The 26,004-nt window shown below is 33.1% G+C and overlaps 2 protein-coding genes and 1 long non-coding RNA gene across 10 annotated transcripts; 2 read left to right on the top strand and 1 right to left on the bottom strand.

Annotated features, from left to right (window-relative positions):
- The first annotated feature begins 34 nt into the window (after positions 1–34).
- Positions 35–6,710, top strand: LOC100649014 (dynamin-binding protein). Of its 4 annotated transcripts, XR_007224127.1 has the most exons (10): positions 35–175; positions 264–441; positions 515–633; positions 736–2,163; positions 2,236–2,385; positions 2,462–3,082; positions 3,168–3,350; positions 3,427–4,029; positions 4,319–5,503; positions 5,580–6,710. XR_007224127.1 is itself a non-coding variant. In XM_012312024.3 (9 exons), exons 1-9 carry the CDS (start codon positions 86–88, stop codon positions 4,508–4,510), a joined length of 3,564 nt encoding a protein of 1,187 aa, XP_012167414.2. In that variant the 5' UTR covers positions 35–85; the 3' UTR covers positions 4,511–6,710. The 4 variants fall into 4 exon arrangements, 3 of the variants coding, with proteins under 3 accessions (XP_012167414.2, XP_048261953.1, XP_048261979.1); XM_012312024.3 differs by having other exon boundaries at positions 4,319–6,710; XM_048405996.1 differs by lacking the exons at positions 4,319–5,503; positions 5,580–6,710 and adding an exon at positions 4,095–4,312.
- Positions 5,992–24,965, bottom strand: LOC100648892 (quinone oxidoreductase). 3 transcript variants are annotated; one of them, XM_012312017.3, is made up of 3 exons: positions 24,829–24,965; positions 10,908–11,633; positions 5,992–8,379 (listed from the first exon to the last, which is right to left on the bottom strand). In XM_012312017.3, exons 2-3 carry the CDS (start codon positions 11,621–11,623, stop codon positions 7,944–7,946), a joined length of 1,152 nt encoding a protein of 383 aa, XP_012167407.1. In that variant the 5' UTR covers positions 11,624–11,633; positions 24,829–24,965; the 3' UTR covers positions 5,992–7,943. The 3 variants fall into 3 exon arrangements, with proteins under 3 accessions (XP_012167407.1, XP_012167397.1, XP_003393313.1); XM_012312007.3 differs by lacking the exon at positions 24,829–24,965 and adding an exon at positions 12,420–12,817; XM_003393265.4 differs by lacking the exon at positions 24,829–24,965 and adding an exon at positions 12,420–12,816 and having other exon boundaries at positions 5,992–8,361.
- LOC105666067 lies at positions 11,844–25,288 on the top strand. 3 transcript variants are annotated; one of them, XR_007224395.1, is made up of 3 exons: positions 11,844–12,303; positions 24,943–25,091; positions 25,214–25,288. It is a non-coding gene; the product is annotated as an uncharacterized LOC105666067 (long non-coding RNA). The 3 variants fall into 3 exon arrangements; XR_007224377.1 differs by having other exon boundaries at positions 24,943–25,288; XR_007224385.1 differs by lacking the exons at positions 24,943–25,091; positions 25,214–25,288 and adding an exon at positions 12,383–12,756.
- The last annotated feature ends 716 nt before the right edge of the window (positions 25,289–26,004 follow it).

Raw genomic sequence — 26,004 nt, 5'->3', positions numbered from 1 at the left:
CACTGACAAGGTGTCAATCTCTCCAGAATTGTGAATTGTGACTTTCCAAAATTAAAAATAGGATTAAATTAAGTTTTATATAAAAATGGAACCAGGAGTACTCACGAAAGTTTTATCCGACTTTTTAACGATTGTTGATGGAGAGTTAAGTTTACATAAAGGAGAACATTTCTTGGTATTTTTAAAAATATATGTGTATATAAACATTTATTTATAACCCTATTGTATATAATTACGTTCTTCTTTTTGTAAAATTGGGATAGGTATATAGTGTCATAGATAAGCACTGGTGTTATGGAGAATCTCGTGGCAGAACTGGAAAATTTCCTTCAAGTCACTTACACAAAGTAGAAATTCCATCATTCCATGATTCTGAGTGTTTGTTTGTATCAATTGCTAGCTTTCCAGGACAACAAGATGGAGATCTATGTTTTTCCGAAGGTAATCTGTGTTTGTATATATGTATACTTTTAAATAACAGAACTATTCCAATGCATATGTTTCATGAATATAGGAGAAATTATTATTGGAGTACAAGATGTTGGATCTGGATGGTACTTAGGTCAAGTAAATTCTAAAAAGGGTATTTTTCCACTAACACATGTATGGCAAATTGACACTAAGTTATTGAAGGTATATTATTTATATAAATTAACTTTTTAATCTAATAATTAAATTGCACTTATTATATAAATAAGAAAACCATTGAAAAACACTAATTTGTATCATTTTCAGAAAGCTTTGGAAAAAAAGATTACAAGAAAAAAAGCTAGAATAAAAACTAATTTAAAAGCGCAACTTGAGGAAGAACTTGATTTGGTAGAAGGTGAAATAGTCACTGTCACAGAAATTCTAGGTGATGGTTGGTGCTATGGAACAACAAACGATGGCAAAATGGGTATGTTTCCAGAAGGATTTATATCTTATATAAATGACAGCACAGATCAAATAGATACAGCATCTGTTACGGACAATAATTCTTCTATATCTATAAATTGCAATGAAAGTATATATAGAAACGTTGAAGAAACACCTTCTGCAAGATCCTGTGTGGAAGAACCTGCACCAAATTATTATGATTTATTTCCTGAATTCAAACCAACTTCTTCAAGTGTAACAGAAGATATAAAAAATACCAATAATCCGAATACATTAGATGTAAATCCATATGCTATAACTCTATACCCATTTAGTGCTCAATTTCCAAATGAGCTTAATTTTGGAGCAGGAGAAGTGGTACATCTCATTAAACATGTAGATTCAGAATGGTTAGAAGGTACGATAGATAATCAAAAAGGCATTTTTCCTATGTCTTACGTTAACATCATAGTTGATTGTAGCGAAACGAACAATGAACAAAATTTCTGTAATCAAGAAACAAACACTATACAATATGATGAATTAGTGTCTGGAACTGAAGCAAAAGTGGATTACACTTTTAAAGCTCAAATGGATGGAGATTTGACTATTTTTGAAGCTGATACAGTTAAAGTAATTAATATGGTAAATTCAGATTGGGTTAACGTTGAAGATCACTTTGGTAAAGTTGGTTTATGTCCAAGAGGTTACTTGAGTTCATTGCCTGTAGAATCATCAGATGTTAATATTTTGGAAGATTTTGTAATAATACGACACGATGACGCAATTCGTGAAAGAACAGAGGAAGAAAAATCAAAAAGACTTTCAGAACCTCATAGACCAGCACCACCTGTACCTGCACCGGGTAGTACTCCGCTACAGAAGGGTGTAACAGAGAATAATTCAATTCTAGATAATATGAATCATCAAATCAACATTACTGATAATGATAATTTAGAAATTAAACAGAAAAGGGCAGACCAAAGACAGAATGTTATATCGGAATTAGTTCTCACCGAAAAGGAATATGTTCGCGACTTAAGAATGACATATGAAACATTTAACTTACATAATCCAAGTCAACTTGAATCTTTGGGAATAGATGTGACTACTTTATTCGGAAATCTTTTTGACGTTATTCAAGTTGCAGAAGAATTATTAGATCTGATACTAAGAGCAATGAAGGGATGTGATGAAGAATTACAAACTATTGGTCCTTGTTTTACAAGAATGGCTGAAAAACTAAAAGGCGTCTATGTAAAGTATTGTGGAAATCATGAAGCTGCATTATTTTTATTAAAGAAGGTTATTATATTAAAATCACATTTTTTTACCTTTTATATGTTAAGTATTTTATAGATTACTATATGATTTCAGTATGAGAATAATGAAGAAATAATGAAAGTATTCAACAAAGGAATTGAAACATTGCGGTATCAAGTAGCTTGCTTTGATATGAGTTCTATTCTTATAAAGCCAGTACAACGAATATTAAAGTATCCCCTTATATTATATGAGTTAGTAAAGGTAAGTCATGCTAATACTTATATATGTATTACTAATGTATTATAAGCTTCCTTAAAATTAGGCAACTATTTTATAGTGTACTGATGATAACCATCCAGATAAATCTACAGTTGAGGAAGCATGGAAGACTATGACTGCTGTTGCTAGTCATATTAACGAATATAAACGTAGAAAAGACTTAGTATCAAAATATTTGGGTAATTGCAACACATTAATAGGAAAAATGGCTAAACTTAATATGCATTCTGTGGCAAAAATGTCTACCCGATTAAGTGCACGATTTTCTGCTAGTTTAGGATTAACAAATGTTGCTATTGACCCAGAATTTGAAGAACTTGTGAAACAATTTAGATCTGTTGAAAAATGCGTCTTACATTTAGCTAAAGATGCTGAACAGTGCCTTACATATTTAAGCGATGAAGCTATTTCTGGAGAAATGATATCAGATTTCTTGATTCAATATTATCAAGGAACACCTAATGTTGAAGCAGTGAGACTTAGAGACATAAGGTCCACAATTTGGTCACAATTTGTACAAGAATTGAAGATATGTTTGAAAAATAGAGTTAGTGCACCAGTTAATTGTTTAGCAACTTTATTAGAGGGACCTGCTGTGTTAATAACGAAGACACATGACAAATTACTTGATTATGATGCTGCTATCTCTAAGAGTGAAAAATATAAAGAATCAAGAATTGTGAGCTTCTATTGTATTTAGTTATTTCTTTAAATAACGCGATTAAACTGTATAGACACATCATGACATTTTATTTTTTATATAGGCACAAGATGAATTATCAACAGCAAAAAGTAATTATGAAGCTTTAACACATCAACTAATGGAAGAATTGCCAATTGTGATTGATGCTGGAACAAAAATATTAGTTGACTGTGTTAGTGCTTTTGCACAAGCTAGAAAACTTTTATGTGGAAAAATTACCAAAAGATATTTGTCTCTTTGTGAGGTATTTCAAATAAAGCAATCAATATGTACGATTATGTAAAGGTTAAAAATTTAATCATATTTATTTATATGTGTAGACCTCAACTCAATTATCACGTCCGGACATTTTGGAGTCATTTTTAGTTAATCATAGTTTATTGTGGAACCAAATAACTCGTTTTGCATTTGCTGGATTAAACTCACGGATAGAAGAAACTCAATCCACATGGTGCCCACAAGGGGAAAGACAAAGAATTGCATTAAGAAAGAAATACTCTAGTGATAAATTATACATTGTTACAGAAAATATAGCAAGCACTTCCTCTTTGGATATGGGTGCAGCACATGGAACATTGGTCGCAGTGATTAAGAAGCAAGATCCTATGGGTGATGCCACTAGATGGTTTGTAGATAACGGTGTTGCTCAAGGATTTTTACCTTCAAAAAGTTTGCAACTTCAACAAGTAACACAAGCTGAATTACCCAATGAAGTTACTACTTCAGATAGATACAGTAATACATCTGTATCTTCTAATCTAATTTGCATGGAATCTCCTGAAAAAGAAATCAAAACATCTCAATCTCATTTGAAAGAATTATTAGAGCTTAATATTAACGAAGACATGAAGAAAGAGAATCATTATTATGGCAACATTGAACAAATTCCTAGAGTTCAACAATATCAAAATTTAAACTATGAGGTAAGTAATATTAACACGTTCAAGTTTTTTTCATACGCGCCTTCCCCAATAACATATTATTCCAGTTTTCGTTAAATTACATTTTTATAAATTAAAATTGGAAACATAAATGGCGTAAATCACCGGTGGGTAACGTCGCCTGATGGTAAAAAAAGATGTGATTCAGCGGTGACCTACGCCGCCAGATAGAAGTGCAGATTGTGGTCCAACGGTGGGTCACGCCGATTTGAACGTGTTAAATATATTAAGGAAATTTTTTTTTGTTAAACTAAATTACACTATTTTCCAGTTTTATTATGCAGAATATGATTTTTCTACAAAGATACCTGGAACATTGCCTGTCGTTAAAGGACAAGCATTAAGACTCGTTAGACCTCATGATGAGAAAGGAAATGATGAATGGTGGCTTATGGAGGATCGTTACGGTAACAAAGGTTACGTACCTAAGAACTATTTACGGGATCCACCTACAGAAAAATAATAAACTCGCAAATAAAATATCAGTTCAGTATGTTCATGTATTAAATTGTTGATATTAATGTTCCAATGCACATGTATAGTTTCATTTATTATAAAATTTTAATTAAGTCATTGAATAATGATTATATTAAATATTAGGTTTAGCTCGAGATATTATTTTTAATTTAATATTAATACATATTATTCACGTATATTTTAATTTCATAGAAAAGTATTATAACATTACTTGCTTCTGATAATAGTACTTATGCTTACATGTTTTACGCTTAAACGTACTTCCTCAGTATTTATTAATACATACATATGTGTGTGAAATATAATTGAAAGATGTATATTTTAACTTTACTTATAATAATGCATTACTTCTGTGATACTATAAATATGTGTCACTTTAAATAATCTTAAAATTTTATTGTTTTATTTACAAATACATATAACCAGTTTATATATTATATACATTTGAAATATCTATATATTATATGTATATGTTATACACATTTTTTAATTAAGTTTATAAAACATCAATACCGTTTTGCATTTTATATAAAAATATGTACATATATATTTAATATTATATATTATCTTTGTTGTTCCATATTTATCAAATTATAAATATATTAATAAAATTCTTATGTCAATATTAGTCTATCTAAATAATTTATTAAACACAAATCAACAATTAATAATACACATCAGATAATACACAAATGAATAAGAAAGGTAGATTTCTCTGCTTGAGTCTCACCATCCAATGAGGATACTTGCAATATGTATTTTATGTTACCAAAGAAACCATTAATATGACCCATATTTTCATCAATAGTTAATAATTTGCATTTTGAAGTAGGATCAGCTGAAATTATTTTATAATATTTTCCCATAATCAAAATGAAGAGTATGGCAAACAAGGCATGTAGAAACGATCCGTTTTATAAATAATTACCGATAAATCAATGATATCGATAGGAGGTACAGGAGGAAGAAGCGCAACAAAGTAAAAAAAAAACTGAAGATATAAAATAAATTGCATACTCGAGTACAAACTAAATATTGATATTATTGTATTACAGGCTGGACATATAAATGCAGAACGTGATCTCAGAAATTATTTATAAATTAATATTAAGTATCTCATTAGCTGCATGAATTAATAATAATCTTGAGCAAAGAAAAAAATAATCTGGCACATATGACGACCCGCGACAATTTATTATAATCAAGGACAATGATTTCATTGGAGAGAAGGTAATGGAGAGCAGTTTAAAAAGCCAATTGCAGTTTAATTAGTTAATAGTAAGTCCTTGAGCATACTCGATCTTTTCGTTATAAATTGGAACCTTTATCTAATCGATTAACCTACTTTCGACGAATTAACGATTTTTATCGATTTCAATGTCAGTCATTCGATACACACGGATAGAAACACAAGAATTCATGTAGAGGAAGACGACAAGGATCTGTATGAAATACAAACAAGTACAATTATTTTAATAAATCTGTTGTATTATCACCATAATATAATACAATTACTGCCACAACGAACAGTCAGTAGAATAACGTGTGGTAACACGTATTCACGCCGTTAAATTATCGCCTAAGTTTACAATGAAAAATTAAAAAGAGAGAACGGAAATAAAAAAGACAAAAGTTAATTATACTTAAATAAAGAAAACAGTCTTTTAAGGTAGAGATGTAATAACTGCGATATGAGATACGATTAGTTATTTCCTTATACGCGCACAAAATGATCAACTTATCCTAAATTGCGCTATATGATAAAGGAATACTGATACCTAAGCATAATTTTCGAAAATGCCCCGAAACGTGATAACACGTTCGAAAGTAATTCTGGTGTCTCGATTACGAGACAATCATATTTTATAAATGTTATATTATTCGTTAAATGCAAACGTTTACCAAATCTACATGTAATGGTAAAGCAACGTTTCTTTTCACGTGATGACAGTTTCGTTCGTAAAACCGCCGACCGATATGATTCATTATTTGTACCTAACGAATTAGGAGGTGTTTTCCTTCCACATTTTAATTGCTCGATTATATTCCGAGTACGTGTGCGAAATGCGTTCTGAGTATGATTTATGTCATTTAAACGATGATACTTGATGACCTGATTACAAAATTTCCCCGCATAACTTTGTCTTTCCTAATCGAATTCCTCAACGAACGATTACAGGCCGGTATTACATGTTAAAAACTTGAAATCATGACGACCATTACAATTCAATTGACATTAAATATTTAACAGTACCATTAACCATCTTTTGATACATCGGATTTATACGTGTATCCGATATATATATACCACGTAAGGTTAAAATCTACCCGAGACTTAACTTAATTATTAGTCGATAACTCTGCTATCTCTTAAACTCTCAATGGTTGGCAAGGTATTCAGAAACGTTTCTTTAAAATTTTATCGCAGATTATGCTTTGTTATAGTCGCAGATCATTAAAGTTCAACAAACTCGAGCGTTAAATATATTTTATATTAAAATATTACCTTAACACATTATTGATCGGTCACAGCTAAACTTGTGTTTTTATGTATAAAGTAGAATTGTTCGATTTTGCATAAAATAGGCGGTGGTACGCGTTAATTTTTACGTAAAATAACTGGTCAACAATGCATTAACAGCTCGTTAGGTTATATTGACAAAGTCTTTCGACGTTGGAAATGAAATATATTACATTCTTAAGTTAACAACTTTTAAGTGAAAGCAATACCACGATATTAGCGAAAGAGCCATGGAAAATCTCGCATGCATAACGGTGTATCCAATTCAGCGATAAAACTTCTTCTGTGGTATTCCCTACGTTTCCATGACATTATCGTTTCTCGAATACCTCTTTACTCTCTACTCTATGACAATACAATTTCACGATGATTTTCAACAAATTCCTGGGAAGCGTGATTAAACGCCTTCGAAACGAAAGATGCGAGTAAGTGTGTTCTTATCGGTACTGCACATAGCAACGATACAATATATGTAAGTATGTGAACCGATCCAAAGGTAGTCGTTATCGTATAATACATCATTGATAGATACGCAGTGATATACGGTGGATCGTCCAACTTTTCTCGTTTCGCTTCATCCAAGGATCAATCGTATTACTTTGTATATAAATTAATCGCCCAATGGTCTAACGTTTTCCATAGGACAACTATACCATTATTCTCCTTGCTCCCTGCATTTCGTGCGGAGGAGAAACATTATTCAACGACCCATGTTCTCGATTACTCTTTGAAGCTTCAGTGTTCCAAGTATCCACACTGTTCAGCCACGTTGGCCTCAATACCTAATTAACCGAAGTTGATCCGGCTACCGTCTATTCTTCAAATCTCCTCGGTCGTTTTCCGATTCGCGTTTCGTGCCGATCCGCGCGGCACAAGATGTTCAGTCCCAGAAAATCCTTTAATCCGCTGGATAGAAACGTAAAATCGCGCGACCTTGAATCTCAGAGTGACACAGCTTGCGCACCACGTCGAGAACCTCTTCTGCAGGATAAACGGTATGTGGCGGGGGCTCGATTTCACCGGAAGCCACCAGCTCGACCAACTCGCGAAGTTGTTCCAGAGTACCAGCCTCCACTGATTTGATACTCTGTTGCCATTCCTCCGCGCGTCTGCTGAATTTTGGTAGCAATCGATCGGCCACTTCTTTGATCACGAACACCACGCCTCCTTTGCTCAGGCACTGCATACTGCGATGAAGACTGCGCGAGGTTGTACCGAAATCGATCACCACATCCACGTGACCTTGACAGGCATCCATCGTACGCTCGATCAGCTGTTTCTCGTACAGATCCTCGCTCCATTGTACCACGTTCACGCTGTAGTGAGAAAGGAAACTGTTGGTGAATAAATCGAATGGACTTCAGGTAGGATGCAGATGGACTCGGTTATTTAGCTATCTACTCTAATTTCTTGCGTCATATGTATAGGGGATCGAATGGAAATTAAAACGATGTTTTGATAAAAGGATTTAGGCGATCAAGGTATTGTCTGAACCAAATCGGATTTATTTGGATTTAATGAAAATATGTTTTATGGAAATATGTTTCGATAAGGGAAGTTATTTAGTTGTAAGATCGAGGTGTTGGGATAGAGCTTGAATTTTTAAATCGTTACAGGGGACTGGTTTGTCAATTCATTAATAACCAATGTTCAGTGCAATGCAATATTCCGTTTGTAATATCGTTGATCAACTTACATGTTATTGAATTTTGGTTTGTAATATTTTGTTACGAAAATTATTAAGGGAATTCTTTTCATCGCTGTTTCTAATTCCAGAGATCTAGGTTCTATAATTTTACGAAATTTTATAAATAGTATAAGCTATCTCCTTTTTTATGGAAGTTATTTTTGTATCTCTGATTTATATATATTTAATGTGTGGACTGTGGATGTTCATGTAAATTGATGTCTTTCTCAATACGATTAAAAGAATGGAACCTAAACGGAAACTTCTTTTATCCTCTGATTGTTGGAATGAGCACTGTACTTTGGATATCTTGAACATTTTTTCACATATCAGGCTCACTAGTAGTATGCTACTGAGCTTTCGTGAAGTATCCATTATTGTAATACATCTCTCTTTTTCTATCTACAATATATAAATTACTTTATTCAAGTTTCCCAATAATCTTGCGTTTATGCATTATTTCACTGCTTGGTCCTCAATAAATTAATTTCGATATCTAAGTCATGTTCCTTATTCCTAAACGTGATACTAGATAACAGACAATACTACATATCAAACAATACTACTACTAATCTAAACCAACCACTTACTGACAAGTGCTTAAACAGTTACCTTTAGATCACCAACAATCATTTCATCGAAAATATCCTTATCGACACGATTTCACCGATACCTAGTTTGCCGACAATTTTTATTTACCCACACATCAATGCGATAATACCTTTAATAATTAATATCACCGATATAGATTAAAATAACTTTAATCTATTTCCCCGTATGTCTATTTATATATAATAAGATAGTATTTTTCTGTTTCTTTTAATTGTAATTATTATTTGGGAATATTCACGTGGACGTGTAACTTACGTTGATAACTAACTAAGTAGATAACTGTAAGTCATAGTGAGTTTCATCATTTTCCCTTTTTTCTTTTTATATATGGAAATGAACGTGTAGATAAATATGTAGATGAATGGTCAACAATGATACATCACGGTAGGTATAATATAATAATTGCAGGCAAAAAGGAACGAGGAAGACATCGATCGCCAGTAATTTAAAGGTAATCGACTGCTCAAAGCTGTACATGCAAATGAAAGACGACAGAGTGCAGTGATTATCAGAAATTGGAATACATTATACATACATATAGACAACGACATGTTTTGATCTTTTTTTCAATCCTTTTTATCGGTTTATATAATATTCAAATCGGATGACGCATCGCGTATATAAAAGTATGCGGAAGAGATCCGAGATACGAATTTATGTAATAGCAATCACGGAAAAGATAGATGGAATTGAGCAGAACGTCGATGTATCTAAATGACTTTTATCATTGGTGTCGACACGATCAATTAGCTTGAATAACAAAAACAAAACGGCTTTGCTAATCGACCAAACATTGCCAGCTGCCTAGTTCAAAGATCAACGACGAACAATGCTCGGTTTAATACGCGTCGTTCATCTAACAACCAATTAAAGACGAGTCTAGCTTCAAGAGAAGGTCAATTCCCATGGTGAATCTCTAAAAAATTTATATATGATATCACATGATTATTTGTGTTATCATGTGATATAAGTTTCTCAATAGATAATGCTTAAGTGTATCCAGATATGCGTTTGTTTATATTTGATAAGATGCAATTTAATTATGGAATTCTAGATAAAAAGAGAACCACTTGAACCTTTAATGACGCATACGAATTGGATTTTCAACTGTTAGTCAACAAATACGAAACGGTAGGAAATCCTTGTTCCAACTTAATGAAAATACTTAATTTTTTTTTAGAATCTTTTACCTCTAATCTATTTGAATTAAAATTCATTAGTTTATCGAAAGTATTTTATCTTCAGCTTCTCCAGGCCATGAGTTTGACGAAACATAACTACTGTCACTGAATTTCTAGAGAAACGTAATGTCCAAGATCAGATGACAGGTCAAAATGTCGAGAATTCATTGTTCGGGAGCTAACAACACCAAGAATATCATTTCCCTCGAAGGATCTCGCTTCTTCGTCGCAAACAAACATATTGGCAATAAGAGGCGTATTCGCAGTAAAAGACGTATTTGCAATAAGACACGTATTTACAACAAGAAACATATTTACAGTTCCTATCGTCTACCATCTAACATCAACAAGGTCGTACTATCCGACGCTCAAAACAACTCACCGTTGGAATTCCTGAGCCATAGTCAGTCCATCGTCTTTCAGCGAAGCAATTGTAATGGTAACTCTATCCTTCATGTTGCTGAAGTGATACGCCGCGATTCTCAGAGCCCAAAGTGCCAGACCGCCAGTGCCAACAATTAGAATCTTGCAAACGCTCTTCTCGCCTCTCTGCTTCAGCACCGCTTGAACGTGTTCATGAGCAGCAAAAACGGTATTCATGGCTAATAGAGCACCAGCTGGTAACATGGCCGCTACGCTGAGGCTGACGTTGTCTGGGATCTTTATAAGATACTTCAGATCGTGAACGACCAGGTATTCGACGTATCCATTTGGAATTCCCTCGTAAGGATAAAGAATCACTCGATCTCCAACCGTGTAGCCGCAGTCCTCGGGAACATTCGCTCCAAGGGACTCGATCACTCCTGCTACCTCGTATCCAGGGAACAGAGCTGCGTCACGGACTCCGTGATGAGGCAACGATGCTGGGAAGTCACCCTCTAAAGAAACATCTGTCGCTAAACTGCTTCCACTGGAGACAGAGGTCAGGCTTGATAAGCTTGGCGAACGACGAGGATGGTAACAAGCACCTGCACACATCACCCGGATCCGGGCTCCGTGCGCTGGAACATCGGGAACAGGAACGTCGAAACTGAACACCCATTCGCGACCCGTCACGCTGGGGCTGTCGATGGACACCTGCCTGCATAGTTTGTTCATCTTCTTCTCCCTGCAAAGGGACACCAATGAATAGGGCGAAGGGTACTTTGAATATGAGTAAATTACGTATATTTCGTGCTGCGCTTTTTATTTTACCCACTAAATGTTATTACGTGGATATTATATTTTTTCATTTCTAATTTTCATGCGACGAATATTACGCGCATTGTATGCATTTTTGCAGAATTAAAATTTTATGTATGAACATCCGCAAAAATTATTTTTGGGATGTTTCTCAGTGTCAAGCTTATATATACACATATATAACGCAAGCTATGTCAACCCTGATACGTTCTTTGATTCATTTTCGATTCAGTCGAAAACGAAAGAATTCTCGCTTATACAAGTATTCAAGTTTATACTAAGATCTTTTCTAAAACGTCGAAGATCTCGTCCATTTCACGAAAACAAAGTTGAAACACAACGATTTGAAGAGCGAAATTGTATCTGCCGTACGAAAAGGTATGATACTGTTATATTTTATAAAAGTCTACGAATGAGAAAATAAATTTATTACGTTAATATCAATTATATTAAGCAACGAAAATTTCCAGAAAAGGCCAACAAATTACAAACGACGTATCGGAAATTTTGGAGCAACCGCAACCGCAAGCGGAAACACGCCGTTAGCCCCAGTTTCTACACGTCAGCTGTTGCCTCTTACACAAGACTCCACCAAGGTAGGTATACGACTATATCATATATCAAGATAATCGAGGCAATTTCACACTTGCGCTGTCCTCAACTCTCTTTTAATAGACGTAATTCACTAAACGAGATTAAAACACATGCATACCCGTTACAAGGTGAGAAGGGCTTGTGTGTGATCGGTGCAACTGACTCCAATTCGACAGGCATTCTGTATCAGGCTTTTCTTACTTCTATTTCACAGTGCTCGATTATTTTCAACAGCTCTCCTCTAAATCTATTCTTGAAAAAGTCTCCTTCAAGAGGATGGAATCTCGTCAACGAATCTTGCAACTCGATTCTTCGAATTCACAATAAGAACAAACGCTCGTGAAATTATCTCACTTTCGAATATATTAAGTTGAAACTTGGTCGAAGGAAAACGAACGATCGTAGCGAAAGAACGATTGGAAGGGAACGACTTAGAGTTACGAAGAAAATAAGAACTTTGGTAAAAACAGAGTACGTTGCTCTGCAAACGCGTAAAACGTACTAGTGGAGCGCGCTCACGCTCCTTCACTTTTATACCCGGACGGGCTTTCTCGTTCAAGCTGCGTTAGTCATGGTAGGCAGAAAAGGAGTCATGGTAGGGATCCGAAGAAACGGAACGTAAGCAGGTACGAGCATTCGCGTACCACGTGCAACCTCTGTTTTTCTCCTATATCGACGCCCTCACGTTCGTCCAGTGCTTCGTGATAGACGCATGAATGAGGCGGAGATAGCTCGTGTTTTTATTTCGATGACGACTGCCATCGATTTAACTCCTCGAACACGTATTTCGAAACTCCGTGCTGCAAATTCTATGATCTTCGTTGGGGTGCCCCACGTGTTGTTCGTGGAATATGTTTCCGAACAATAGAAGTACATAAAAGCAATAGAAGAGGTGTAATTATACGTTTCTCGATAATAGTTCACGTATTATCGACATTACGTTTTATCGTTAATCGATCGCGATGTATTCGAAAATTATTTGGGAAGAACGCGATGAGATCATTCTTTTTCGTCGATCCACTGATTGTTGTTTTATTCGCGAGTAAAGAGAAATATTTCAACTCCTTGTACTTATTCTACTGGATTATTCCAGAGCAGTTAGAACGACCTTGATGATGTGAGAATCGTTTCTTGTATCTTCTTCACGGATAACAAATAAGAAAGAAAAAAAGGCTATCGTATAAATAAATTTGTGAATTTATAGCCTATTGACGATGTAACAAAATAAGAACTCAGAATGAATACTTTTTTATAATAGAAGAATTATTTCTCTATCAGCAATATTTCTTGCGTTTTTGGTATCGGATATAAGAGATACACAATTTTCGTATTTTACAAGCAAGAAGTATTAATAATTGTGTTGAAATGTTATCTAGTGTTACAGCAACAGATATCTTTGATTAATATGAGAATTTGCATGATTACATTTAATCGTAGCCTATGGAAAAAAACGTGAAATTAAAACTCAGAGGGAAAACAGTGGTCTTTGTATCTAAAGGTGTGCAGGTGAGAATTTGCTTGACTATAATTATATCTTGTTAGAGAATTTGCAAAAATATTGCCTTATTCTCGACCTGTTAACAACGATGGAAATCTTCATCTGATATTGGAAATTTCTTGAAATCACATAGAAGTAATTCGGAGAATGTAAAGTATATATCGCGCGTTATTCATCGCTAAGATAAGGTAATCTTTCTATAACGATCACGAGAAACCGTCTGACATCTCGTATTTTCGTATAACGAACAGATATTGAATATATAGACAACGCGATATCAATGAATATGGGAAAGCAACATGTTCTGAGACAATAAAAATATTGATATACGTTATTAATTATTCAGATGTATGGAAGTTATAAATAGTCGATATTTAATAAACATTATCTTATCGACAGAATGTTCTATTCCTAAAGCGCAACTTTGTTGAACGAGTAATCAATATTCTTTGAAATGTGGTTATTTCTATGTCTTTACTTGTTTCAAAGTCAATAAATAAATTTAACGAATATCGCGCTGCATGAAGCGATCAAAAAATTACCTTTAGTAACGTAATTAATATCTTTGAAGTCTTTTTATTAAAAAAAAAAAAAAAAGGGAGAAATTTCTTTCATATTTAACGTTTAGTTTAAGTATCTAGAAATACTTTTTACATCAATATCCAGATTCTATATTCAATATAAATACTTTCAATATCGAATTGGCTAATCGTTTCAAGTAAAGGAACGATGGAAATCCAATAAATTATGTATAAAAGACTATAATTAATGCAATACGATAATAAATTGATATTAAAATAGTGTATTAAAAATAGATAAATTAGTGAAAATAAATCGTGGCTCTGTCTTAGTAAAATTCAATGTTGATTCAAAAACGAAAAATTAAAAACTCGTGACTTTTACAAAGTCGTTTAAAAAAAAGCTAAAAATTAATTTGGACTTTGAATATCTTGGAATAAACTCTGAACAGGTTAATTAATTTTTTTCTCAAACGAGGTAAAAGATTGTAACGGCGATCGATGAACTTCGAAATTTTCCCGAATCTTTCAGTAGATTTAACTACTTGGATTCTCTTAAATGTTTGATTTAACCGTCCTGATCACTAGTGCTCTCCAACGTGATAAAATAAAATAACGATGATCGATTATTAATTTGATGTATCACATGGCACTCATGTGGCACGTCATATGACACATCATATGGTTGTGCTTATAAAGAATGACACTGTTTTGTTTTGACTCAAATGGTACGCATTTGTATGTAGGCATGTGTTTATTATTGATCAAGTGGTGACATGGATCTTATCAACTTCGCGATGGCCCTTCCATGCTGTCCAATTTTCATCGTACGTCATACGAATCCGCGGGCAAATAGTCGCTGAATAATTTCAGACAAGATTCACCTTGAGACGAAATTAATTTTTCCTCTAAGAAATTGTCGCCAATTGTTCCAAATACTTCACGATGTGCTGTATCATGTTTTAAATTGCATGAATTTATTTCGACAGCAACGATGCTGATAACGACCGATTTACAATATTTAAATAAAACCAAGTATCATGTATTGTATACGTTAACGTAAATGGAAATGAAAAAGAAGAGTCTTTCAGCGGCAAATAAAAAGCACGCTCGATTGTGAAATATAATAAAAATACAGATAAAATAGAAAAAGATAGAAACTGTGAGTTATGTGTAGGAGGAATCGTGTTGGCTCTCATACTAGTTTCACACGAAATATCATAATACTCAGCGTTCAGTTATCGTCAAGAAATTATCAAAATCTGGGTTAAACACTCGTTTACGAAAATAATTGCCCGAGTTTTTCAGTAGGAGATAAAACCTACGAAAACAAACGTTGCCTCTGAAATTCGTTTCCTCTGTTTATCAGTTTCTATAATCCATTATCAAGGAAGTGATTTATTCGATAAATAACGAGCGTCTTCTTGTAATATTTGCATTGTGGTACGTTTATAATTGCTTGGCTCATAAGCGATCGTCAGCAACAAACAAGAACTTGGGACAAGTAGAATAAACGAGAAAAGAACAGTCCTAACGTTAGATCTAATATTACTTGATCCTTAACTCATTAAGAACCAAGCAGTGAAATAACATGTGAAAAATATGTAAATGCAATATTATTGCATAGTAATAAATTTGGAAGTCTGGAAATCTGAAGATATAAAAGACTGAAACTTGAAAAATTTTAAGGTGAAACATTGCGTTTTAAACTATCATTTGGCCTTGTTAGAAAATACTTACATTGTAGTAAACACGATAGCAAAGATATTAAAAGGTATAAAAAAAAAAATGAATTACGGTGTTGTCAACAATCGTGATTGTAGAAGGTCGTAGAAAATAAAAAAAAAAAGAGAAAACTACGATCTTCTTTATCACGATTGTTGACAACAACGTAATTATGAGAAGGTTAATTAACGAGGTCAATTAAAAGGAGTTCACCATTTTAATAGAGAGAATAACGCAACGCAGTTGCAATCTTTTTCAACGCATTGTTTGACTAAGTCAATTCGATGATAATGACGTACGATAACGTCAACGCCTACATTTCCTCCGTTACCTAATTAATTCTGTCTATTAGCATTAATACATTGTGCTTTTGCCATTATATCTGACTGGCATCGTTATTATCGTAGGTGCGAAATTTGCAGTCACATCAAACACGCGGAAACAGACCGAGACAGACAGTTTGTCTAGATCCCGGAAATGCTTACTTCATGCTGTACTTAAATAGCATGAAACGTGATAAGAAGACAATGTAGATACTTAAGAATTATTTTAGGTTTGTCCTAGAATCGTCTTTGATTGTTTCGCATAACGAACAAAGTTCTCATAGGGCATAGAAGCAGCAGTCATGATAACAATACCAATGAGAGTACCACATATTTATTCCTTACTTTACGATTCTCCAAATATTTTAAAAATAATTTTTTAAATGGTACTTTAAATTATTTGTTAGCAATCCTTTAATCGTTAACAGACTATAATAGAGAAAATTCCAGTGCACGCAAATTTTGTTTCAATAGTATCATCCTGTAATAATATCGTCGCAATGTTATGTAATAACCAGTGCAAGTAATAATTTTGCCACCTTTCATCCAGCATCGAATAATAGTGAGAATAATTGAGAAATAATTTAACTGCATTTGTTTGACTTTGTTCTGTAAAATAAATCTTTTCCTCTTTTAAATATTTTCAAGTGATTTTTCTAAACTCATCATCTTGTAAATTATTTCACTAATATTTCTAAGACGGATTTCTAAAGAAAGGAAACCTAGACGAAACTGAATTGTTTTCACATAGAGCTAAGAAACGGCAGCAAAATACAATTAGATGCAATTACGATACTAACCTTGGTTTCGAGGAGGAGCATAGTACCTCATGCAGCTTGCATTGTGTAAGAATGTGTTTGTCATTCGCAATAAGTAAAAAGATACTGTTATTCGTGCTTTATACCATATTTTGATCGCACATCAATCGTTTATCTTTTTGTTATCAAAAATACGATTTATTATTTTATTTTTAAGAAAACTACTTTGTCAATGCCTCTGTTATACCGAAGTCGATTATTATTGTTGACCAACGCGTTTTATCTCGTACAAACAGTAGCTATTTGAAGCTTTTATTATTATACGATATGTACTTTACAAACTGTTTATCTAATAATTTTATACAATAAAACAGCTCAACGATTCGAATAAATGGTATTAGAGAATATCTCGTTAATACATTCCCTTTTGTATGTGTTTTAATAATTTTCAGATTATACCACTTTCTATCTGATGTCCTCAATTATTAAGTTGCTACAGTATTGAGTCAACGTGCATCCAAATCTTAATCACGTTAATTCCGACAAGTGAACGGATGTCCAACAACACTTTCATGTATTTTTTTTTTTCTTCAAATGACCAAATAATATTAATGATATCACTGATATATTAGTAAATTAAACGCTTGAAACTAAAAGCCATCATAATTAAGAAAGAATTAAGCTTCAAAATAGATACATTTTTAATTCGTTTTACGACCACAATATTCTATCACACAGATACTTTGTTGATACTCAGGATAGGTTTGACCGATGATACATAATATCAAATTATTATCGTTTCTTTACGACGAAAGAACATACCAGAAATAAAATATGTCACACGAGCAACTACGATCTAATAGCATCGTCAATAACAGTCGTTCAAAGTACATAAAATCATGCTCGTCTATGGTTCATCATCACGATTAACGATACTTGAATTATTGCTGGAAAAAGTACTGCAGAGTATCCTCTGCAACAAATACATTTTAGACGTAAATACTGTGTGTTATCTCATTTAACCAGGTGTTATACCATTACTCGATCAGCTCAATAGAAGACATTGATCATCATTATTCCAAGGATTTATGTATCAAAGAAATCTAGATTGAATTGAAAAGATTGTTTTGTAAGTCATTGTGATACAGGTGGGTTCTTTACAACGAAAAATGGGAACTCGAACGAAAAAATGATAAAGATTATTGTAATATTCTCAAATATTTTTTCCATGGTTTCATTTTCATTTGAACCGAGAAAAAAACGTTTAATTCTCGAGAAAAGCTATTATTAAAGGAATTCGCGTTAATGCTATCACGGATAAAATTTCAACATAGAGTATATTTTTGTTATTTGAAAAATCAATAAAGCTAAACGAACGCGATTTTTATTATCGTTATATTTAATATTCGCTAAAAATAAAATAAAAAAGAAAGTAAAATATTATTTATAATGATTAAAAATAACATTGCGGTGGTATTATTGTGAGTGGATAATATTACAACAAAAATAGAGAGAAATTTCACCTTCCTTAAGAATATCTTCAGCATAAAATTGAAACAACAAATTACATATAGCAATAACAATTATTTCATATTTTCCTCAGACGTAAATAATTTTCTAGCGATAGGAAGATACGATTTAGTGGAAAAACACTGTAAGAACGCAGAAGGATCAAATAACAATATAAACTTTTTGGAAAATTATTATCTTGTAGCAAAATAACTATTACTTATACAAATACGTATACAGGCGCAATTTATGCGCTGTGAATGAACCAACAAGCAGCTGATCTCATCCTGTATTTCCAAAAGACAAAGAGACTCTCGCGATGCGTTCAGTGCTACTTGAAGACAAAGAAACTTCACAGTACGATTTAGCATTACGTAATAATAACAATAATATTTCAAAAATACCTATATTCCACAATTATCTAAGAATATCTCTGCTGTTGCTATGTTCACCGCCATATCTTAGACCACTTTACTTGTCTATTTCATAGTTCTCCTTTTCCCTTTACCTATCCTTATCGTTTGAAAACATGTTTACGATGACAGTATTTAGAGATTTTACGATTTGACAAAAATCTCCTGTTTTCAAGCGCAATCTAAAGACTTCTCACGTATATCTATCAATTAGACAGTTTCTTGTTAAAAATCGAGTGTAAGTCATTCTATCACGCAATCATCTTTATTATTGAAAACTTTATCACATGATACCGAGTGCTATGAAGAAAACAGTGAATCATAAACTTAAAAAATCAGTATTTCGCGATAAATTCCACTATTTCCAGATGAATGCATCATGCGTATTTTCTCCGGAACCACAATTTCTAGGTATTCTTTATTAGAGTAGCGTTTATTTTTTCGTAAAATTATTTTTATTTGTGTATCCGATAATTTCTCATCGCAGTTAATGTATATTTCGTGCTCTGGGACATTGTAAATATTGTTAAATGGACACAAAACAACACGCAGTTAGCTTTCTAAATTTGCACACGATATTCTTATGCCTTCGTGATACACATACATAAATTAATCGCGCGAAAAAAAAGAAAAGAAATCGTTACACCTAACGCCTACTACTACCAAGAGATACTTTCCTACTAAGAATCGATCGTACATTTTACCAAAGGAACAAACAAAATACATTTTTTCAACAAAATTTCGTCACCACGTTACGATATGAAAAGGTTTTTATTTCCAAGCACGAATGTACGCATGTAATCCGAACCCTCTAAATTTTATACCAGACAACCGTTTAGAAGATTTCCAGACTACACAACCGTGCACCTTCTCGAACTTTTATTTTCGCGTGAATCCCACCGATGAAAAAATTGGATCATCGAATGTTTCTCACTAGTTCTGCACGTGTAAGCAACGAGTTACGAGAATGTTTACAAAAATCGATGTTTAGAATGATTACAGAAATCGCATGCCATCACGATTAACCTCAAGAAAATCTTCCACTGAAGAGAAGGAGAGCAGTACTTTTGCTCGTAAGAGTGACACGAATCGACAACATATATATGGTGTACATATATGATACCTAAATCTTGAACTTAACCTCTATTTTCAAGCAGCATCTTTGTCTTTCCAAAATTTGTAACTTCTATGTAGAGGATATCGCGTTTAAGTTAAAAGGAAAGGCTTAAATCTCGTATCATGAGACAAACAAATAAGAGGAAATAAATAGTGAAGAATCTGTGTAAATATTTACACACATATGGATTTATATTTCTTAATCGTTAATACAAAAATTCTACGTTCCGAGTGCACAATAGTTTACCGATTACAACAGACCTCCGTTTATATTGATTCCATTTATTTGAACCAAACTTTAGTTATTACCTGATTAAATGAATTCCGTGATGGTTAGATACATTTATCTGAACATGAATTCCTATTCCATAAATCAAAAAATCATAGATGATGAGAAAAATTATACTGTATGTATTGTATGTACACCAATTATATAAGTTATTCGTTTCTCGACAAGTTCATATAAACAAAAATCTATCGTAATAATATTAATGAATTGACAAATAACAAGTTTACGAGTTTACAATTTTATATTAAATAATCGGATAACTTGTAATTTAGAAAATTTACTTCAATAATTTCATTTGCTTTATCATCAAACTCAATATAAGAGAATCTAATGACTTGTTACTGGCAAAATTTCACTATTTTATAATACGTATTAATTCAATTGTGCAAGAAAGTTCTGATTGATCTCACTTTTCCAAGCCCTTTGAAAAACAAAAATGAAAACGAGGATTTTACCATGAACCGATGTACATAAATAGCGTAGTGCGCGTGGTGTGAGACTGCATCAGTGGTATACGGGGAAGGGGAACTCGGTCGATGCCGTGGAACCGTGGCACGTTGGAATCACGTGCACATCAGCAAGCATCCGCGTGCTCAGCCGAGCCACTCCGCTCGACACGCTCTCACCTTCCCGAGTACAATGCCCGTGGTGTTTCGGATCATGTTTACTCCCCCAAATAAGCGACTGCGTCCGTTAGAAAATTTTATCGGTTGCGTCGCGAATATCCGAACTTTTACGAGCATTACGAGAATTTTTGGAAAAATTACTATGTATGTATAAGTCGCTTATTTGCCAAATTGATTCACGTCATAAAACAAAGAATAGGGAATATTGATGAAATTATGTAAGATACTAAATTTTATAAGGCACTTAACTTTAAAAATTGTTAAAATGTTCCGGAAAGAAAGTTGACCATTTTGAACAATGGATGGCTTGTATCAATATTTATGTACAGTATATACTTTGGGCTTTCTTATTTTGTCAATAAACAAACAAACTCATTCAAACAAAAATATGGACACGTCAAAGGAAGATTAAAGAATTGTACATCATCGGAGTGAGGCAAGCCATACGTATAAGTAACGTGCAATATGTATACGTATACGTATATGTATACGTATACGTATATGTATGCGTATAAGTAATATAAGATAGATATTTTTGGACGTTTCAGAAGCAGTTATGACTGATGAGGTTCAAGCATGGATGGAAGGGAGAGTGTTTTGATGATAGGGCTCCGGTAATACTACTGGAGTGACGCAAAAGCCTTGTTTTTATTCTTGTTCTTTAAAGGGGTTTGAATAACATGATCGATGAGAACGTGGAATTTTTAGATTAATAATTGAAGGGTATGAGTTCGTATGTAAATACTTCTATTAAGATGGGTGACTTTTAATTACATTATCTAATAACCTATTATCAATTTGAGCCTCTATTGCAGTTAATAGCCATTTAAGCCAGCTGCGTTATTTTGGTCTTAGATTTTGTTGAAGAGTTTCTTAAAAAATTATTACGTGAAAAATTCATGGGCCGTAGCAGGGTTAATAAAAGTACCTATTATATAATATAAAACATTCAATCATGAGAGAGTACAGCTCCTAGGCCTTATTTTGTATACATATACATGATATAATTATAGCGGAGCTAAGTTTGTTGAATATTCTTTGAGGGTCATGTTATTATAACTCGTTTCATCAAGGGTTACCTCGTTGCGTAACGCTACGCACCTGGACAATATGCGGCTCTAACTTTATAGCAGGATATCTCGAAACATTATGGAACAGTATAAACCTTATTAAACAGAAGCTTAATTCATATACGGTATTATATACAATGACGAATAAAACCACATTTTTCTGCAAAATCTTGTATAAATATGTAAAATATAGCCTTTGAACCTATAGCTTACATATACATGTTTAAATCATAATTCATTACTAGTAAACAGTTCAATAATAAAGTTTAATAATAAATTATAAATAGTACACAATGACTTATTTTACTGAAACGTAAAATTTCAATCACTGTAAAATTGATACATGAACTGATTGTAGTACTCTTTGATTCCTTTACAAACCTAACCTAAATTGATGTAGAACTAACAATGTATACTAAAAGCGACATAAAAACCGTTATAGGAATCGAAATAGAAACTGATTATATTTATTCCAAATAAACATTCTGCATAAACGTTTTAAGAAACAAAATCAATATCATAATAATTCTCAACTTTTCTTATATTTTACAAGAAAATCAAACAAAGTATCATGTTCATCATGCTGTTTTTAGTTCTCACAAAATTTTATAAAATAAACTATAGCTTATACCGACACTTTTATCTATCACTGTACATATACATATAAAAATATTGATATACAAGATTTAACAAATCCATGGCTGTCGATTAAGGTAGAATTAAAATTATGTGTAATTGTTATGTCTGCTTAAAAGTGAGACATCAACGCAGAGGAATAATAATTCTTGAGAAAAGGCATTTAAGAGGATTACATATTATATACAACTGGTTTGATGCATATGCGATGCAGTATTAGCTGATGCAGCATTAGTAACATCCAAAACGTTAGCTCAATGCAAGGAGAAATAAATTATGCGTTTGTCCTTGCATGCGTCCTCGAAACGTGATATTATTTTGTCTCGTATGACGTCGTTTCGCTGATAATTTGAGAATATCGTTCAAAAATCTTTATGAAAGGATGTTAACTGACAGAAGAGACAAATATTTCTCGTATTAAAACAAATTGGCAGTAATGAAAATTTAATTATTTATACGAATCTATTTGGAATATTTTAATTTGGAATAGGCAAACATTTTTATGGGTTATTTTTGACTTGCTTAAGTAATAGCTTCCGTTAAAATTTTTTGCTAAATACGATAAATATAATAATACTATTCCCGCATTTTAAAAGTGATATAATCTTAAATTTTTGTTATCGATTCTAGTCCTTGAAACGATGACCGTGAAACAAATTATCAGAAACATTTCAGAGATAAAAATGGTATATACTGATGTACAAACCGAAAAAGTTATCAAACAAAGGCTCAAGTCCTTTGCATTCACTAACATTTATAAGTTGACGACCTACCTTTTTAGTATGTGTTAGAAAGTTACAACCAGACCTCGAACCTCTCTGCTCATCAAAAAAAAAAATTAGTGATCGTTAATGAATCGATTAAGGTAAAGGTATAGTGAATGTACGTCCTAAGAAATGATTCATATAGTTTGCCTATTCATAGACTTCATTTATGACAATGCATCGTAAATATACATAACCTCTTTCTTAATTCTTGAGATTCTACTGTATAATTAAAAAAGGAAGATGAAAATTTCAATAAAATTCAGTTGCGTAGGTTATGGAAGGTGTTTTTGCATTTAATCAGCGATAATATTTTTAGCACGCCAGTGCATCTTTTATACGCGCTGAAACAAGCAGCCGATCTTCAAATTGATTACAGCGCAAGTTCTGCTTTTGTTTACACTGTCATAAGTCGATGAATGCGCCTGATTTTAAAATACCGCTATTTTGCGAATATAGCGTAGTTATTCGTGATATCTCGCGTTTCGTCTGGTATCTGTGCGAAGTGGTAACATAAATACGTATCGTGAACGATCAGTTGATAACGTGACACGTTTCTATGTTCCAATCAGCTGTTCAGGAAGCGTCATTCAGGGGCACGGAGTTGGCACGTTGTTGTCGATATCGGTTACGTGAAAACACCTACAATATCTGACGTAGAAGTCAGTGTTCGATATTAACTTCTTTTTCTGCTAATTTAGTTTTACTTCTCCATTGGAAAATTAATAGATTTTGTAAGCATAAAATTTAAAATTACATGTAAATTAGCGCAACTGAATAAGATACAGTAATATAATAACAGTAATTTATGATCACTATATTACTGTATATTGTATCCTATCATATATAAAGCATTGTATCATACATTCTGATTATTAACCGCAAAAAAATTTGCAGGATGACTGATATTTTAAATTTTGCGAAATGTCAGCATATTCGAAGAATGCACTTACTATACGACCAGGTCTAAAATACAGGATATATATTTCGTCAACAGAAATTCACATACGATAGTTTTTTATCACCAACATTCATCTTTTCATTAACATTACAAGACAAATCAACTTTTTTAATATGTAAGCACTTGTGCTCCGTATAAGTAATACACATACACTAATTATGAATACAGAAACACTCGATCATGGAATTGAAGAACTTTATATAATATCTGATGTCCTACCTAACACTTACGATCGACCACAGGGACATTAATTTTTCCATGAACTTAGCTGTAAATTCATAAGCAATTATTATGAAAGACAAATCAAGGTTGATTCCTCACCTTACAAATTAACCGTTTGATAATGTCGTTGGTGTCAACTGCTTTCACGAAAACACGTAAAACGAACACGTAATGCTGACAGTCACACGCCAAGCCTTCGTTTTATTCTGATAGATTTACTGTGGAGGGCAGAATCGTATCCAGCGAGGGCGCTTCACGGGGAACCACCATCGCGCCGACTCCGAAAAGTCTGCAAATCCAACGTCGAACTACGACCTATGGAAGGGATGTCATCGATCGCACGTACACAAGGTCTATGGTCTGTAAGTATAGCAATCCCTTATTTTCTATTCTTTAGAACAGGACGAGTGGTACTCTTATGAGTGGAAAACTCCGAACAAGCTTCGGATCAATGGATTCTTGAACCACGATTTTTATTTTTCAGAGTACATATATTGTTAGTTGTATTGGATATATTTTATTAAATACATTCGATTCGACGTGCCTCCTGGTCGTTTTAGTTCAAGTATCATTTTATTAAACATTATGATATCCTTTCACAACAAGGTAATTATTGATAGAGATGATTGATTGGAAATTTTTAAATATTTAATCATAGATAAGATATAATATGGGTCAACCAGTGTATTTTTATATTACGTAATGATGTTAGTTATTATATATAAAAGAATATCTTTTCGAAACGTCAAATAGTATTGACAAAATTTTGAATTATTTGGTACATGCACTACAATGTATAACACATGTACGCAAGATTTTTTAAGATCCACAAAAAATGTAAAGATTAGAATGAATTGCATAATAGAGTACGCAGACCTTAGGTCGATACTGTTTTCTAAAGAATTATTTTTGAATAAAAGACATCAACTATCAATTCTTGCTACGAATAGGTGATTACCATAAAGATACATATAAAGGATAGAGTACGCGAACCATATGTTACCGAGTAAATGGATATGATATGGTAATAGAAAAAGAATGCTGCATAGAAGTTCCTTGTGTCTTCGTCTAATCAGACACGCACACTGATATCGTTCGTTAATCGATATTACACTTCTATATTTACTGATCGAATGTGCATATTATACATAGGTATAAGACAAGGATACAAAGGGCTTCTATACAGCGTTCTCTTTCTATTTTTATATCACCCTCCCAGCTCGATCACGCACTCTATCTTTATATCTCTATAGTGTTTACACAAAAGATCCCACT

Source organism: Bombus terrestris, chromosome 1 (genome assembly GCF_910591885.1).
Source record: "Bombus terrestris chromosome 1, iyBomTerr1.2, whole genome shotgun sequence".
NCBI lineage: Eukaryota > Metazoa > Arthropoda > Insecta > Hymenoptera > Apidae > Bombus > Bombus terrestris.
The sequence above is the reverse complement of the archived record's forward strand: the minus strand, read 5'-3'. Positions and strand labels throughout refer to the sequence as shown.